The 18,028-nt window shown below is 37.6% G+C and overlaps 1 protein-coding gene across 1 annotated transcript; it reads left to right on the top strand.

Moving 5' to 3' along the window:
• Positions 1 to 782: 782 nt before the first annotated feature.
• On the top strand, positions 783 to 9,588 carry exog (exo/endonuclease G). The gene is made up of 6 exons (XM_083548187.1): positions 783 to 1,016; positions 1,950 to 2,099; positions 4,662 to 4,801; positions 5,038 to 5,114; positions 5,202 to 5,316; positions 8,953 to 9,588. The coding sequence occupies exons 1-6, from the start codon at positions 890 to 892 to the stop codon at positions 9,391 to 9,393; spliced, it is 1,050 nt and encodes a 349-aa protein (XP_083404313.1). The 5' UTR covers positions 783 to 889; the 3' UTR covers positions 9,394 to 9,588.
• Positions 9,589 to 18,028: the final 8,440 nt, after the last annotated feature.

Genomic DNA, 18,028 nt, shown 5'->3' with positions numbered 1-18,028 from the left:
GAGTTCCAGGAAAATAAAATTACACAGACAGTGTATACAGACATCCTATGAAATTGTGTGCTTCCAAATTGCTGTAGTGAAGACCCATATATGGGTGGAATTGTCAGGTGTTCACATATTCTGGCCACACGTTTACCTGAAAAAGTAGGTGTAGAGCAGAGATGCCCAAACTAGGACCCACGGGGCAAAGTTTTCTTGTGGGTTATTTGATTCGCCTCTGCCATTGCCATGCATGTGAAGAAGGAAAAAAAAAGAAATAAATACTATTGACACAAATCTTCATTTCTAATTAAACACAACGTTTTTTTTTTTTCAGCAAAAACCTCAGCAGGACTTTTTTCACACAGAGTGTAAACTGAAGTAAAGTGACTCTCACCTACACAGTGTCCGGAGTTGAGCAGTAAGTCAGCTGCAACCCAATTTGGGGAAAAAAATAATAAAGAATTTGAAAAAGAAGAGCAGCTTCATGTTTCTCATTAGAGGTGACTGATTTACCAGCAAATAACTGTATTGCCATATAGGTTAAATAGCTGTATTGTACTCTATTGTAATGTAAATGGGATTCTATTATAAGTTTCAGAAAGCATTAAAGTCTGATTATTACATTGAAATATCATTCAATGAGTAATGCAATGTAATGTAATATAATATAAAATAATACAGTTTTATCTAATGAAACATTTTCTGGCCCATGGCTGTCTGTCACGTTTGATTTTTGTCCCTTCGTAGTAAAAGTATTGGCCCCCTTCTGTAGAGTAACTGATGTGTATTATGTCCTTGTGGCCACAAGATGGCGATGTGAGAGAATCTTCCTTACAACAGCGGCTGCTTTTTCAAAACCTTGAGAAAGACGCTAGAAGCCAAATTTCCATTGCTTTTAGGTAGAAAAATGGCCTCTGGTCGTAAATTTCTGCGATTTTTCGGTGGTTTTGTGTGTGGGGTTACTGTCAGCACTGGGGCCTGCGTGACCGCACTCAAACTCTATCTGCAGCCTGAAGGGTCCACACAGGAGCACGGTATAGAACTAGCATCTCACACACGTTTAGCTTCAGCTTCAGAGTTGATTCATTTATTATCTATAACATGGTCTAGAAGTAAGTTGGGCTATTTATTATTATTTATATTTATTCAAGTACACCTTTAACAGCAGTTAAAGCAGTAGATGAGGGTTTAGGCTTTTTTTTTTGCTGTTGTATGCTAGCTAGCACTCACAGCTAGGTACAATAACAAGTATGGTTCAGGACTTTTGTAGCTGCCAAATCACCAGTTCGCATATCAGATTGAATGAAATGTGCTCCAATCTCTGCCTCTGGTTAGCTACGATTGTATTTACTTATATACTTTTTTAAAGTAAAGGATTATTGCAATCCTAGTAGTGCATAACATAGGGCTAAGAGACAAGTCAAGTCATGTTTATTTGTATAGCACTTTTCACAACAGACATTGTCTCAAAGCAGCTTTACAGAAATCAACAGTTAAGGTGAATGGTGTTTATTTATCCCTGATGAGCAGCCGTGGTGATTGTGGCAAGGAAAAACTCCCTTAGATGTTATAAGGAGGAAACCTTGAGAGGAACCAGACTCAAAAGTGGAACCCATCCTCATTTGGGTGACATCAAGAGTTTGATCATAAATCTTTCAACAAAACACAACACTGGAGAGTGAGAACTAACATGAGCACTGGAGTGTGTGATTATAAGTAATGATCTTTCTACAGTCTTTTACAGTCATTGTGGTTATAAAACTAGGAGCTACTGAGCAACTCATAAAATAGCTCAACATTCCACCTTGAATCTCTTTGTTGTTGGAATAAGCACATTTTCTGAGAAGAGATGTTCCACACTACTTCATAGTGAACTACACACTAGTGCTTTTCTCACTCTCTTGCTAATGTGAGTAAGTGTAAGTGCTTGTTTGGAAAATAAACTGTGTGTGTGTTTCTCTTTTTAGAGAGTGCGGCACAGAGGCTCATAAAGCTCTATGGGCTTCCTGTGGATGGCTCCGAGACCAGATATTACGCCAACCACATCTTGTCTTATGATCAGAGTCGAAGGACACCGAGATGGGTTGCCGAACACCTGTCGAGTGAAAAACTACTTGGTACGTCGTGGTGCACCATCACGTCTTTCCTTTTTGCTTCCTGAGCTTGACGTGGACACCTCAGAGCTGTGCAACATCTTCCCGATCGCCCTGAAGGCTTTGTGCAACCAGAACAGCAGAAAACCTTAGCAAACCCTATGAAATTGAGCTGTTTCTAATTGAACTCTGACTTTTTAAAAAAATCCTTTGAGTCTGACTACACCCCAACGAAAGTACAATCTTACTGAAGAAATGGCCTGTTTTTTCTTATTTAGGTTTGTCGAGGTTGTTTGCTCTAAACGCGTACTGAACCGCAAGTGTCCTTATGTTAAACATGATCCATAGTGAGATCTTTTTCTTTAAGCAGCAAGTTTAGTTTATTTCCAGAGTTTCACATGACCTACAGCTCAGGCAGATGAGAACACAGCAATCACACCCTGAGTCAGCGAAACTCGTCTGCTCTTTCATAGTGAGGTTTGGGTAGGGTTGCAAAATTCTGGGGATTTTCAAGACTGGAACATTTTGATGGGAATTAATGGAGATATATATATATATATATATAAAGAAAAAAAAACTGAATTTGCAAAATCGTAGGTTTTAGCCTATAACAGGGAACTTAAATGTAGTAAAAATAATCTTGCAGGATAATTTTAGTTAAAACAACCAGATTTAATGTCATTTCAGCTGAAGCACATTCATCACTCACATGCACATTTACTGTACCGCAGGGCTACTGAGACCCCCCTAATGCATTCCTCCATAATATACACACACACACACACACACACACACACACACACACACACACACACACACACACACACACACACACACACACACACACACACACACAATTTCCTGTATCCTGCACACAAAATACTTCACCTACTAATAATTCACGTACATATTGCATACATTTATGTTTAAAACTTTCTTGTGTTGAGTGTCAGCTATTGTGCACCAAAACTCTAGAATTGTTAAAAAAAAAAAAATAAAAAATACACTGAGCAGACATTTAGGTGAGATGATTAAAAAAAAAAATAAATAAAAAAAAAATACACTGAGCAGACATTTAGGTGAGATGATAAAAAACAAAAACAAAAAAAAAAACATCCCCCCACAAACAATCCCGCCTTATTTACCTTGTTTTTTAAAAGAAGTCTCTTATGCTCATCAAGCATGCGTTTATTTGATGGAAATTTAAAACAAAACAGTAATAGTTCAAGTTAATTTCTATAGCGCTTTTCACAATGGATATTGCCTCAAAGCAGCTTTACAGAATAATGGGAATGTAATAATGGGAATATCTAAATTGAATTAAAAAAATATATAAATAATATAAATATCAATGAAATCAACCAAAATCTAATTTTTAATAATCTGTATTAGTTTGCATGCATGTCGGCTTAGGACCAAACCAAATGTTTATATTTATGATCTCGTTTATCCCTTATTTCTTAATGCATTCCCATAAATTCCTGGTAAATTTCCAACTTGGGATATTTCCCAACGTTTCCCAGATGAAGTTCTGTGAAAATCTTCTGCCACTTTGCAAACCCTATGTGTATTTTTTTTTTCCCAACAGTAAGAAATTGATTTGACCTCGAATGATCCCAGCTGCAACAATTGATTTAGAAAGCTGCTAAACTGATCTGGAAGGTCAATTCGAGACGAAGCTAAATTGCTGCGGAAATGCAACCTGTACCAAAGAACATTAGAACATCAGTTTCACTCAGCGTCACCTATTACACCTCACTGTTCACACACACGGCAACGGAGCGATCGAAGAACAACGGAACGATCAATAAGAACTGGCGGTTTTCAGGAACATGAAGATGTAGCGTGTCCAGCGGCACGCCGCGTTCGAGAAAGTTGAATTTTATACAAACGATGTTGCTAACTCCTAAACTTATTGTCCAAAGTGTAATGCAAGTTGCACTACACACTGATGCAACCAGTAGTAGGCACCACCCACTGGCAAATACATCCACTGTGTGTTTCCTCTTTTTTTTTTTCTTTTTTCAGATATGTAGAAATATCACCAAAAGTAGAAATATCATCCTCAGTATATGCTTGTTGAACATCAAATTCCAGATTTAGTCCCCCTTTGCTGAATAACATCCACTCTTCTGGGAAGGCTTTCCACTAGATTTGAGAGTGAGGCCTTGGAGATTTGTAGACGTTAATGAGCATTAGTGAGTTCAGGTCAGACCCTAATGTTGGCTGATGAAGGTCTGGTGTGTAGTCGGAGGTTCATTGTACAGGTGTTAGTGGGATTGAGGTCAGGAATGTGTGCAGGGCATTAGAGTTCTTCCACTACAAATCTTCTCAAACCATGTCTTGATGGTTTGCTTCGTGTGTAGCTGATTGTAATTGTAATGCGACATTCTGACATTGTAAAGACATTCGGTGCAATTTTGTGTGGCCTATTTAACGGTCAGGCGTCCACACGCTTTTTGACGCGTAATTGATTTAGTCGTGCCTCGACTACGCCATTGCTATAGCAACCAATGTGTCTTTGACAGCATTTCAAGCAAGCGAATCAAATTCTCTTTTGATTGTTCACTTGCTGTAATTTCCTAGGAAAAGCAGACAGAAAGCACTGCAAATTCAAGCCAGATCCCAGTGTCCCAGAGCTGTTCACAGCACACAATGAAGATTACCTCGGCAGCGGCTGGTCTCGAGGACACATGGCACCAGCTGGCGACAATAAATTTTCAGAGGCAAGGCAACATTTATTCTCATAAACTGTTATCTCAATGATTGTGAAAGGAAATCAGCCTGATCAGATTACATATATTTCCCTTACAGCCGAGCAATATTGCAGTTATAGAGTGTTTAATATACAGAGGAATAAAAGCCTATTTCAAAATATTATCTTGTTCCATATTCCAAAATACAAGGCCTCATACATGTAGCTTGCGCTTGATAACGCTTGTCTAACTTTATCTTCCAACAGCAATCCATGGCTGAGACCTTCTATCTGTCCAATATCGTCCCACAGAATTACGAGAACAACGCCGGCTTCTGGAACAGGTAACAAGCAACATCTGTTTAGAGCAGGAGCAGGATAAAGCGGCGCACGTCCGCGCGCTCGTAATAACCGATCTGTCTTGTTTTAAGGTTTGAGATGTATTGCAGAGAGCTGACCGAGAGGTTTAGAGACGTGTGGGTAATTTCAGGTCCTCTTACCCTTCCGCAAGCAGGGGAGGATCAGAAGAAAAGAGTCTCTTATCAGGTACATGAACATGGTGAACTCTTTTAGAGAGAAGGTAAGCTCTTACAGGCTCCTGGGGAAAGTCAGTCAATTCCATATACTATATGTTCTGGTGATTATTACACTTTTTTTCTTTTTCCACTATTGATCAGATATGGCATCAGTTATTTTTTCCACAAAGTTAGCAATTAATGTAAAGAACGTTTTTGAATTTAAGATAAATTAGACATTTTCAATGATTCTGTTACACCCAACACCACATGCTTCATACCACAGGATACGAGTTTTAACCAGCATTTAAACTGCTCAGTAAGTCACAGATTAAATGTCAGTGTGGTTCATATGTACAGTGAGGAAAATAAGTATTTGAACACCCTGCTATTTTGCAAGTTCTCCCACTTAGAAATCATGGAGGGGTCTGAAATTGTCATCGTAGGTGCATGTCCACTGTGAGAGACATAATCTAAAAAAAAAAAAAAAAAAACAGAAATCACAATGTATGATTTTTTTTAACTATTTATTTGTATGATACAGCTGCAAATAAGTATTTGAACACCTGAGAAAGTCAATGTTAATATTTGGTACAGTAGCCTTTGTTTGCAATTACAGAGGTCAAACGTTTCCTGTAGTTTTTCACCAGGTTTGCACACACTGCAGGAGGGATTTTGGCCACTCCTCCACACAGATCTTCTCTAGATCAGTCAGGTTTCTGGCCTGTCGCTGAGAAACACGGAGTTTGAGCTCCCTCCAAAGATTCTCTATTGGGTTTAGGTCTGGAGACTGGCTGGGCCATGCCAGAAACTTGATATGCTTCTTACAGAGCCACCCCTTGGTTATCCTGGCTGTGTGCTTCGGGTCATTGTCATGTTGGAAGACCCAGCCTCGACCCATCTTCAATGCTCTAACTAAGGGAAGGAGGTTGTTCCCCAAAATCTTGCAATACATGGCCCCGGTCATTCTCTCCTTAATACAGTGCAGTCGCCCTGTCCCATGTGCAGAAAAACACCCCCAAAGCATGATGCTACCACCCCCATGCTTCACAGTAGGGATGGTGTTCTTGGGATGGTACTCATCATTCTTCTTCCTCCAAACACAATTAGTGGAATTATGACCCAAAAGTTAAATTTTGGTCTCATCTGACCACATGACTTTCTCCCATGACTCCTCTGGATCATCCAAATGGTCATTAGCAAACTTAAGACGTGCCTGGACATGTGCTGGTTTAAGCAGGGGAACCTTCTGTGCCATGCATGATTTCAAACCATGACGTCTTAGTGTATTACCAACAGTAACCTTGGAAACGGTGGTCTCAGCTCTTTTCAGGTCATTGACCAGCTCCTCCCATGTAGTTCTGGGCTGATTTCTCACCTTCCTTAGGATCATTGAGACCCCACGAGGTGAGATCTTGCATGGAGCCCCAGTCCGAGGGAGATTGACAGCCATGTTTAGCTTCTTCTATTTTCTAATGATTGCTCCAACGGTGGACCTTTTTTCACCAAGCTGCTTGGCAATTTCCCCGTAGCCCTTTCCAGCCTTGTGGAGGTGTACAATTTTGTCTCTAGTGTCTTTGGACAGCTCTTTGGTCTTGGCCATGTTAGTAGTTGGATTCTTACTGATTGTATGGGGTGGACAGGTGTCTTTATGCAGCTAACGACCTCAAACAGGTGCATCTAATTTAGGATAATAAATGTAGTGGAGGTGGACATTTTAAAGGCAGACTAACAGGTCTTTAAGGGGCAGAATTCTAGCTGATAGACAGGTGTTCAAATACTTATTTGCAGCTGTATCATACAAATAAATAGTTTAAAAATCATATATTGTGATATTGTGATTTTTCTTTTAGATTATGTCTCTCACAGTGGACATGCACCTACGATGACAATTTCAGACCCCTCCATGATTTCTAAGTGGAAGAACTTGCAAAATAGCAGGGTGTTCAAATACTTATTTTCCTCACTGTATGTCAGAATCATGGGTTGTGTTCATAAAATGACGTATTCTATATTTAATATTACATGGCATTGTGTTTTGTTGATCTCTAAAATATACATCACAAATGATGCAAAAAAAAAAAAAAAAAGAAAGGTTGCTATATGTACTTGTGATGTTAAGCTGCACACACAAAGCAGTCTCCTTTGTGTTATGAATATGTGATAAATAAATGTATCAACTCTGCCGCTTTTTACATATAGAAGATTGGTAGAACGTAATCTGATTCCTGCACATGACCAGTACAATTACATTTGACAGACACTCTTTCCAGATTTACTTCCAGTTAAGGAGCCTTGCTCAAGCACTCAGTGGTTGGTAATGCTGGGATTTGAGCTCTCAACTTTATGATCAGAAGGCGATTTTACAAACTGAGCTCCCATTTCTCCCCACTAGATGTCAGCAGTACACTTGTGTATTCCCTGTGTTTTCATAGTGGCACTTCAGACATTCTACTAAAGGCATTACAGCTGTTTCTTGCCTAAAGTAATAATGTGTTTTTGTTTTTTTTATCTTACACCCAGGGGTTGTGAGAACAGATCACCCTGGTGTGTGCCAAACTTTGAGAGTGCCTATTTACAGCTACAGAAACTGAATTTTTTAAATATATACATGTAACATCCATGTCCACCCAGTCTGCTCAGAGACATTTGCTGGAGGTTTACACACACACGTGTGTGTGTGTGTGTGTAAACCTCCAGCAAATGTCTCTGAGCAGACTGGGTGGACATGGATGTTACATGGATGTTTGATAATTTTTCTGTGGCAGTTTGCATAATAGTAACTTTTTAAACACACACACACACACACACACACACACGCAATAAAATCATAAAATCATAAAACGTAGTGTTAAGTGATTAGATAATATATGTATTGATCTCTGTAAATAAATGCACGTGTCGCTATGTAGCACTCTGTAAGTAAAATATCACCAAAGAGAAGGTACAAAATATGAAAAGGAAGCAAGATAAAATTACAAAAGTGAGTACAAGAAGGCAGGATGAGCAATTATTTTGTTTAATATAGTACTTTAGCTTGTTTATAGAAGTTTGTTAATGGGGACACGTGATCTAGACTGTGAATAAATAAATATACATGTAATTGTACAAAAATAATGATCATACCTGGAAGTGACACATGGCATATGTACATTATTATTATAACATAAGCAAAGTTTTAATCGTGAAACGGCTGTAGAGAGAGCTGTGTCAGACACGAGCGCTCAGGAGCTCCAGCTGGCCAGGGAAAGAGTTAGCTTTCTGTTAAGGCTAAATCGACATAGACAGCTACACCCAGGGCTAGTGTGTATCATAAATTGGCAGCGACAGGAGCCATGTTACGTTGGTCTCTGCACACTCGGGCCCTAGGAGAGACCGTAGCTTAGATACGTCGCTTATTTCCCTGGTGCCTCTGTGGAATGAAGTGATTGTGCCAGTGTGGTTTCTCCCTCGCATTTGGGGAGAATGTGTAAGTTCTGATTTCCTCCAAATGCTTGCTGGATTATTATTGTTATATTAGTGTACCCATGGTATTTGATATACAGTGGACACACCTGTGCAGTTTAAGTGTGCAGGACTTGCTTTTTATTCTTCATCAAACCATCCCTCGTTTAAGAAAAAAGCCTGATTTAATCTGTCCTTAATCTTTCACACATGACTCCAACAGCTGATTGGAAAAGATGACGTGGCCGTACCTACTCATCTTTTCAAAGTGATCCTCGTGAAGAAAGATCATTCGTCTGACGTGCTGGCTCTCGGTGCCTTCATAGTTCCGAACGCTCCAATCGGTTTCGAGCATCAGCTGAAGGAGTACCAGGTGAGCCTCACCGAGCTGGAGAAAACATCAGGCCTGACCTTTTTCCCAAAACTGGACATAAGCCAGAGTGTGAAGAACCTTTGCTTGTTGGACTCCTGTGAGCTCATGGATTTTAATCGCTTCAAACTGTACATTACTGGCCGTAAAGTCGGGGGTGTGAAGTCCTTGGTGAAGTTGGAGAAGATTATGGCAGAGCTCAAAGAAGCTGGTATCTCTCCAGATGACTACTTGAATAAAGTGTATTTTGAGAAAAGACAAGAACTCTTGCAAAAGGAAAGCACAAACAAATAAGAAGAGCGGTGTCCTGTTTTAACCTTGAACTTTTTTTTATGTTGCATTCTGTATCAGTGTTTATGGTCTGAGATTTTAGGAACTCCTGTTAACCATGTTTTAGATTTTACAATTAGCGCAAAACTGCAAAGAATCTAAAATATTGAAACTTGAATCATGTTCTCAGGGAATAATGATAAAAATATTAGAAAATCATTCACGTTGTGTTTTGTGTTCCATTCAATTTTGACCGATCGTTGTTATTTTCTTCTTCTGTGGTACATCGATCAGTTGTACTGTCCAACTGTACATACTAATTGGACATGTTTAAACATGTCCCTTTGCAGTCTTTATTATATATTAGCAGCCTTTGGTGTTTTAATACTGCAGAGTAAATGCCAAAGTAGGTCAGCTGTTGAGGGTTCTGTGCTTGTGACTGAAAGCAGAACCAGCTCTCCACCCTCCCTCTTCTCCATTTAATAAAGGTGCCCAGTTTGGCTGTCATCAACAAAAAATACAAATAAATGACAAGTTCTATTTCTGTGGCTTTCAAAATATTGTTGATGCATGGGGAAAAAAATCCCTTGGAACCAGGAATGCATTAACAGAGACCATACTGTGTTGTAGCGCATACACTATAAGGCCGAAAATATATGTGCAGCAGATTACCATGCCCAGAAGAATTAAGGTTTCTTTTCACAGGAATGACGATGCTCAAACTTGTTTCGGTGTGATAATGCTGGAACAAAACAAGCTCCCTAAAAATATGCTTTGCATGGGTTAAAGAGGATGACCTGCTATAGAGTTCTGACCTCAACCCTATTAAACACTTTTGTGAAGAATTGGAATGTTGAACGCACCCCAGGCATCCTCACCCTACATCGGTGCTCGATGATACATTAGTGGAGTTTAATATAATAGCAAAGACGGATAATAATGAGATGCTCATTAAAAGTGTCTAGAGTATTTTATTTTTGTAACTATAATTAATATACACTGGTGAGGCATAACATTATGATCACCGAGCTATTGTTGTGTTGTATGTATATGTATGTATGTATGTATATATATAGATAGATAGATAGATAGATAGATAGATAGATAGATAGATAGCTAGCTAGCTTTTGGTGGCTGTCCTGTTATTTCATTTGCATTTTCAACAAGAGGAAATCATTAAAGTGCCCTGGACCGACCAATTGTGAGTTTAAATTCTAAGATTGCCAGAAAGCCACTTTTGGGTTATTGAACTGCTCCAGTGGGAATGTACAATGGCTGACCTTGTGCTCTGAGTCACTGGTTGGGATAGGGTAAAAAAAAAAAAAAAAAAAAAGAAAAATGCTCCTTTGGGAATGACTGAACTTAAGAAGTACAGCAGCAACAAAACCCTGTGTTGTGGAGATGTCTCCTTTGACCTGGCATCTTTAAGGTTCTGTACTGTGGCTCAATAAGGTCACAACTATATATATTGTATGCATGGCACAGACATATGACCTATAGCCCTACCACTGTGTACCTGACAGAGGTCATGTGTCAATTTTATGTTTATTTGTTGCTTCATTCAAGGTAGACCTGTATGCAATGTTTTTGGAAACAGGCTATTTTACTGTTGTAAATCGTAGACGAGGGTCCAGAGATGTTGGATTGTGTCATTAAAGGGTGCATTATTTAAGACATTTTGCTTTCGTCTTTTATTGCATATACACTTTTCTCTTTATTTGAGATATTGTGGTGATTTAAATACAAACAATTCTACACGGGAAAGTATTTTTCAAGCACCTTTTAGTCTTTCAAGTTCTATATCCCGTTTGCTCTATATTTTAATTGCACACTTTTTTGGTGCAAAAACCGAACAAGTGCTACACATCTATTTAGTTTGAATTTGCTTTGCATATTTTAAAAGATGTTTTAACTTAGAAACACATGTATCATTCCTGCATTACACAAATTAAATAAGTTGACATGCTAACCTCAGGCATTTGTTAAGCTGTCACACAGAGAGAGAACTACAGTTGCCATGATTACGGTGTACTATTTTCCAGGTTTCTCCTGTGATTTCTCCACTGGCTGTGCTGCCTCAGCATGTTTTAGCTCTGAGACAGTGATCAAGCACTGAGCAATTTTTTTTGCAAGCAAGTCACATTCAGAAGTTTCTTTGCCAACATTGCAACTTCTGCAAGAAATTCTTTTCTCCTCTGAAAAATATTTGTAAGAAACTAAATAAGTCACCTTTCTATAGCACAGCTGTTATAAATAATTTTGTCAAATGTACCATTGCATTACCCCACGATATAAATGTCAAAGCTCGCTGTTCTACTTCGACTCTGTGACTCTCTCTGACTGATAATGAGCATCGTGTCTCAGAGGAAGCATTCTAAAGTCACCGATGGGCTTTCGGCAGATGTTCCGTTCACCAGGTGCGTATTCATCTAGCGCTATAAATCAAGGAAGGATGAAATACCTGATGATGAGGCTGCTTGGTTAAAGTGTATCTGGCTTAGAACTGGGCATATGCACAAAAAGAAAGTCACAAGAAAATGTTGATATGATAAGGCTTTTTTTTTTTTTACACTGTTGGAAAGACAGAGGTGTGAATAGTGGTGCACAGTGTTCCTCTAGGCAGTGATCAAGGACTGAGCATTTTTTTTCTTTTTCTTTTCCCTCCAAGCAGGTCGCAAGTTTGCAAACATTGCAATTTTTGCAAGATATGTTGTTTTTCTCTCCCATGACATCTTTTTTTAAAGCATTGTCTTTCTCTTTCTGTGGTTTACCTATGGAAATACACAACACTGTAAACTAAATTCAAGTTGTATATTAAGTTATATATTTCAACTGTTTACTACATTAATTATTACATTTATTTCCTGAAGAATGTAACGGATTTGAATGACTTAAGTAATAATATTATAGACAAATTGTTAAATTCACATATGCGATGGTGGAAAATATCACAGTGTATTGTTTTTCTCAGAATCAAACAAAAATAATGCACGTCTGTCTATTATCTAGTGACTATGGACATCCTTTTAGTTTTTAATCACAATGTATGTGCATATTTTTTTATATTATTATGGCATAGGTTGATCAACACAATAGGGTCTTTTTTTTGTTATTTATTATTATTTTTTTTTAAAAGAAATCTATCATAAATAAATTGTGCATTTAATCCCACATCATATCAGCAAGGAATTTCAGGCAAACTGTGACTGAACAGCCTTGCGTTTATTTTACATGCATGCATCTGCTCACAGCGATAAGCCATAACATTAAAACTGCTGAGAGGTGAAGTGAATAACATTGATTATCTCATTACAGGCAGCAAGTCAACAGTCACTCCTCAAAGTTGATGTAGCAGGCAAAATGGTTAAGAATCTGAGTGACTTTGACAAGGGCCAAATTGTGGTGACCAAAATCTTAGGTGCTTCTGGTATGCAGTAGATAGTACCTAGCAAAAGCGGTCTAAGGAAGGACAATTGGTGCACCTCTGATGGGGTCATGCCTTCCCAAGGCTTATTGTGATGAGGGAAGGTCCATTGCACATTGCCCTACCCAGGAAGAGATTGAGTCAGCAGGGGCAGTGTGATGCTCTGGGTAGTGTTCTGCTGTGAAAGCTTGGGTCCTGCCATTAACATGGACATTTCTTTCACAAGTGACCCCTACCCTAAGCATTGTTTCAGACCAAATACAAACCTTCATTACAACAGCATTCCCTAATGACATTCATCTCTTTCAGCAAGATAATGCTTCCTTCAAACAAAAACAAACTGTCCGGGAATGTTTTATAGAACATGACATTAAGTTCAGGATGTGGATTTTGGATGTAGCTGTTTTCCAAATTCTTTACATCTCAATCTGATGAAGCATCTGTGGGATCTGCTGGCAAACAAGTTGAATCATTGGTGGCCCCATTTCACAACTTATAGCACTTAAAGGAACTTTTGCTAACATCTTTCTGACAGATATTAGAGCACATTTTCAGAGGTCTTGCAGAGTCCATTCTTTGATGGATTAGAGTTGTTTCGGCTAAGTATAATGGGGCTGAGCCCACAGCCTTAAATCAGCGATACCTCCAACTGTGCACAGATGCAACAACCCCAGGTTTAATTTTGGTACCTGTACATACTGTACACACGCACAGTTCCTACTGGGTAAAATTCCAACACTATATCCGTCTTCTCTGACACTGGTTCTGTTTTTTTTTTTTTTGTCTGTCTGAATCTATCTCTGAACTGTCACAGCTCTCATCCAGCATCCAGTCAATGTCATGCTAACCGTCACTGCTCACATGCTAACTAGCATTTTTTAAGAATGAAAACAACGTATGTTAAAAATAAAAATTTACGAGGTTAAAATTCTAATCACTTGCATTGTGAGACTACAAGTTTCTATCTATGATTGAAAAAGTTTGTTAAAAGAATTTCTCATTATTGTTTATCATAAGATCACTGTTTACAGTTTGAATAATGAGAGTTGATTACTGTTTTGAAATAAATGAATATTTTTGTTCCAATAAAATGTGTTTAGGAAGATATATATTATAAATTGATGCACATGATAGTGTTAATCATATTCCTAAATGTTATCTGATTACTTTGCAGTTTGGTTTCAAGGCGAGGATGCTATCTGTCCACCTGTACGTAGATGTGCTGATGTGGAACAGGTGCGTGTTCCAAACCTGGCTGTAATTAGCAGCCATGTCCTTGCACATTCTCCCAGCTCAAAACAACAAGCTAGGCAACCGTTGTCCTTTCCAAAGACAGCGCAATTAGTCAGGTAGCTTCCTTATATTTTGGATGACGCTGATAGCCTTTTGTGGTTTCGAAAACATTTAAACTGTTTCATAGTTTGTTTTACAGTGACAAAAGTTCTATATGCACAACTCTGACTCTAACTGAAAAAAAAACCACCCAGACTTTTTTACCATGATATTCTTTAAGAACAAATAATGATTAAATTGCCTTTTTAGTTTTGTCTTTTTTATTATTTGCATTTTAACTTTTTTCTCTGATCTTCAACCACTGTTTTGCAGTTGATACTGAAGGGATGCTGCTGTCTTTTTCCATTTCGTAATTGGAGATTTAAACCTCATTGCATCTCGTCATTAGTGTTCATCTGAATTCAGGGACTCAATGTCACGCACCTTTTGACACTGACTGGAAATCCGAAGCTTAAATACAGGCAAGAGAGTATACACGTTTCGTCTTGTCATGCAAAGTATAATATAAAAGTGCAGGCTGAACCTTTCTTTACACTGCACTAATAATCAGACAGTATTTTTTTAAATCCTGTTAGATCCAGCAGATGGAGATAGAGCTACTTTAACCGTTCACTGTGGGTCAGTGGCTTTACTGAAACACACAGAACATGCTCTTTTATTTTTCTATAATGCTTGTAGCTAGATTAATAAAAGCAATAAAGCAATTTTAATATAGTAAAACATTCAGCCGTTAAGAAATAAGTAACCACAGTGCATAATACATTGTAAAATACCATGCCTGGGACACATATCTTTATGAAGAATGTGTTTTTCTTATAATGAAATATAAGATTATTAACTATATTTCTAGATACTTCTTTAAGATATAGAATAAGAATAGTTTGTGCCAGAAGATAACTGTTTCTTGCTTAACATTTTTTTATTGTAATGTAATGAAAAAAATATCTATCTATCTATCTATCTATCTATCTATCTATCTATCTATCTATCTATCTATCTATCTATCTATCTATCTATCTATCTATCTATCTATCTATCTATCTATCTATCTATCTATCTATCTATCTATCTATCTATCTATCTATCTATTTTATCTGTCTGTATGTTTGTCTTCCATCTCCATCCTTTTCAAGTAGAGGCTAAAGCAAAACTCATCCGAACTGTATTATACTAAAGCAAATTTACATGCAATTCTTGGTGTAAACTTTGTGTGAGTGGCGTGGAATTGTTGACATTTGTTAAGATTTTATTTTCCACTGTAGTTTCCTCCTGCAATGAGACATGGTAGTAAACTGCATCGGTCATGATGTTTTGCTTTTGATCGACTTTATGAAGAGTCTGCTCACAGAGCGTGGGGTGAGAATCCCAGAGCCGTCCCTTCACAAGCTGCCTTGATGAATTAGTGCAAGTTTACCATCCTACAAGACATGAGATGGAAAAAAAGGCTGATTACTTCAGGCATCCTCAGGGACAGTTTTGCATCCTCTAAGGAACTTGCTTTGATGTGACTGAGAAAGAGGAAGTGCGTGCATTCTCTTGTCTGATTGGCTTTTGTTGCTTGTTATTGCTCTGCCTGAGCCTCCTCTGAGACAGGACTGTTGGTCTTCATCATTTTTTTTTTTTTTAGTTTGGTGGAAGTCATGTGAGTTAAACTACAGATATATAGACACATAAAAAGGTTTTGCAAGTTTCCTACAATATATACATACACATATTCATATATATATATATATTTGAATGCTACAAATACAAACAACTTGTTTCAGAACTATAAGATAAAGTTGTGTGCAGGTGCTGCAGTCAGGAAGACTTTAATTATTTACAGGAATGGCGTGGTGCATGGTCATGGCATTGGATTCATAATAAATTCCAAAAAGTATAGCTACTTTTGTTATGTTACATTTTTATTGCACTAATGTGGAGTGTAGGAAGCCATTTGGGAATTAGACTTAGAACTCAGGAGATGGTCTCTCGGGGCCTATCCCCATTTTCCCTATCTTTGGCACTTTTGTGAGTTATATGTTAAACTTGTAGTATCCAGTTTTGTTTTGTTTCTTTTAACAACCAAGACCAAAAGGGGCCTCAATATATTGTGCTGTCAATTGCAAAGTTCACTAAAATACTCACAAGTTTTCTTCCGCTTTTTCCCCCCCGCCTCCATTACAAACGTTGTTTCTTAACCTCACCTTGATAAATTGGTCGCTGTTTTAAAATCAGATGTGTAATTTATCAAAAAAAAAAAAAAAAAAAACTAAAGCAAAAAAGAATTGTGGTTTGTGGGAGGAGATGTAATGCACTCGGTTGATAAGATTGTCTTAGCCTAAGAATCCACACAGGGGTCAGTAATGACAGTTAATGTATAGATGTAGTTTATAAAGTCAGATCCGTAGTTAATGGAACGTTTGGGGAAGAAAACTTGCTCTGAAAAATTGGAGAGGAATCTAACTTGAAATAAAGTTTAATATAAATATTAGCATTTTCAAATGTAATATTAATAATATAATATAATGTAAATAGAAATTGGCACCTCTGCGTGATTTCCACTGCAAAAGCAAGATTTGATCGCCATTTAACTGTTTTTGTTTGGATTTGCACATGTAGGTGTTTGTGTGGATGTTTTGTATTATTGTCCTCATGGGAAATTCACTCATGACCTAGTTGTAGTTTCTTGGCAAATGTAACCACAGGATGACACCTCTGCTAATTAAACAATGTTTTTTTTTTATTTTTATAACCATCTTTCTTTTTCTGTCCAAACCCCTTTGAATATTTGTTGCCATAAATCTTTAACCTTGGGGTAAAAAAAAAAAGCACTCCCCAACTCTTGCACAGAGGTTTATTAGCAGGTTGAAATTCTTTTAGGTATTTTTGTAAGACTATTATGTGGGATGTGGGAATTTCAAGTCATATAGTTAGTTGTTTAGTGTTGCTTGATTTATGAAGGAAAACGCTATTTTATCTATTTCGAATTATTTTGCGTCGCTTTATCTTTATTTTCTTTCAATACATTTACTGTAATTAAACATTAGATTTCTTTTGTTTGCTGTGGAAATTAAGCAAATGAATCAAAAGGCTTTCTTTAATAGCCTTAAAAAAGACATAGACATCAAACGTTTTGTAGTCACCAAAGCGAGGCATTTATGTCTGGACCCATGATAGGAGTGTCCAGGTAATGTAAACGATAAGAACATGTGCATAGCCTGCATAGTGTTTGCTATAAATGTTACTATCAAACATAAAAAAAATCTTAAGCAACATGATCTTACACTTGAAAATTAGTTAGAATGATCTTTTAACTGTCATTTGCTGGATTACTATGAGATCGGGAAGTAATTAATAAAATAATTATCATCACAACTTTATGAATTAAAAATGTATTTTAATTTGAAAAGGAATTATTGAATTTGAATCATACAGCTGAAATAGACTGGTACTGGAGATTAGATTTGATTTTGATTCGACTCTGATCAAATAAAAAAGACAAAATGTATTGACTTGTACCACCTGACATTCCGCTTAGGTTTAAGGATGTCACGGAAAGGCTTTAAAAAGCCAAACTTTTATTTCTTAAACGCAGATGTTGTTGAGGGAGTAACACACAAGTTGTCCCTGTCTTTATCTAGGACATTTGTGAAAAATGAAAGGGAAACTCACCATTCCTTAAATTCTTTTGCTGTGCGCACACTTTTTAACTCTGACAACAATTATTTGATCTATTGTTCTCTTTACCTGCGTAATCACGTGAAGTCATGAGCATTATTTGTTACTTAAAAAACTCTGACGCAGCAGACTGTATTTTGCACCGGGTTGAAAACAAATGAAAGTAAGTAATTGAGATCTATCAGTGTGGAAAAGGTTATTAAGTCATTTCTAAAGCTTTGGGACTCCAGCAAACCACAGTGAGAGCCATTATTTACAAATGGCAAGAACATGGAACAGTGA

This window comes from Silurus aristotelis (genome assembly GCF_946808225.1).
Source record: "Silurus aristotelis genome assembly, chromosome: 1".
In the NCBI taxonomy this organism is placed as follows: domain Eukaryota; kingdom Metazoa; phylum Chordata; class Actinopteri; order Siluriformes; family Siluridae; genus Silurus; species Silurus aristotelis.
Note: the sequence above shows the minus strand (reverse complement) of the source record. Positions and strands in the feature narration are given on the sequence as shown.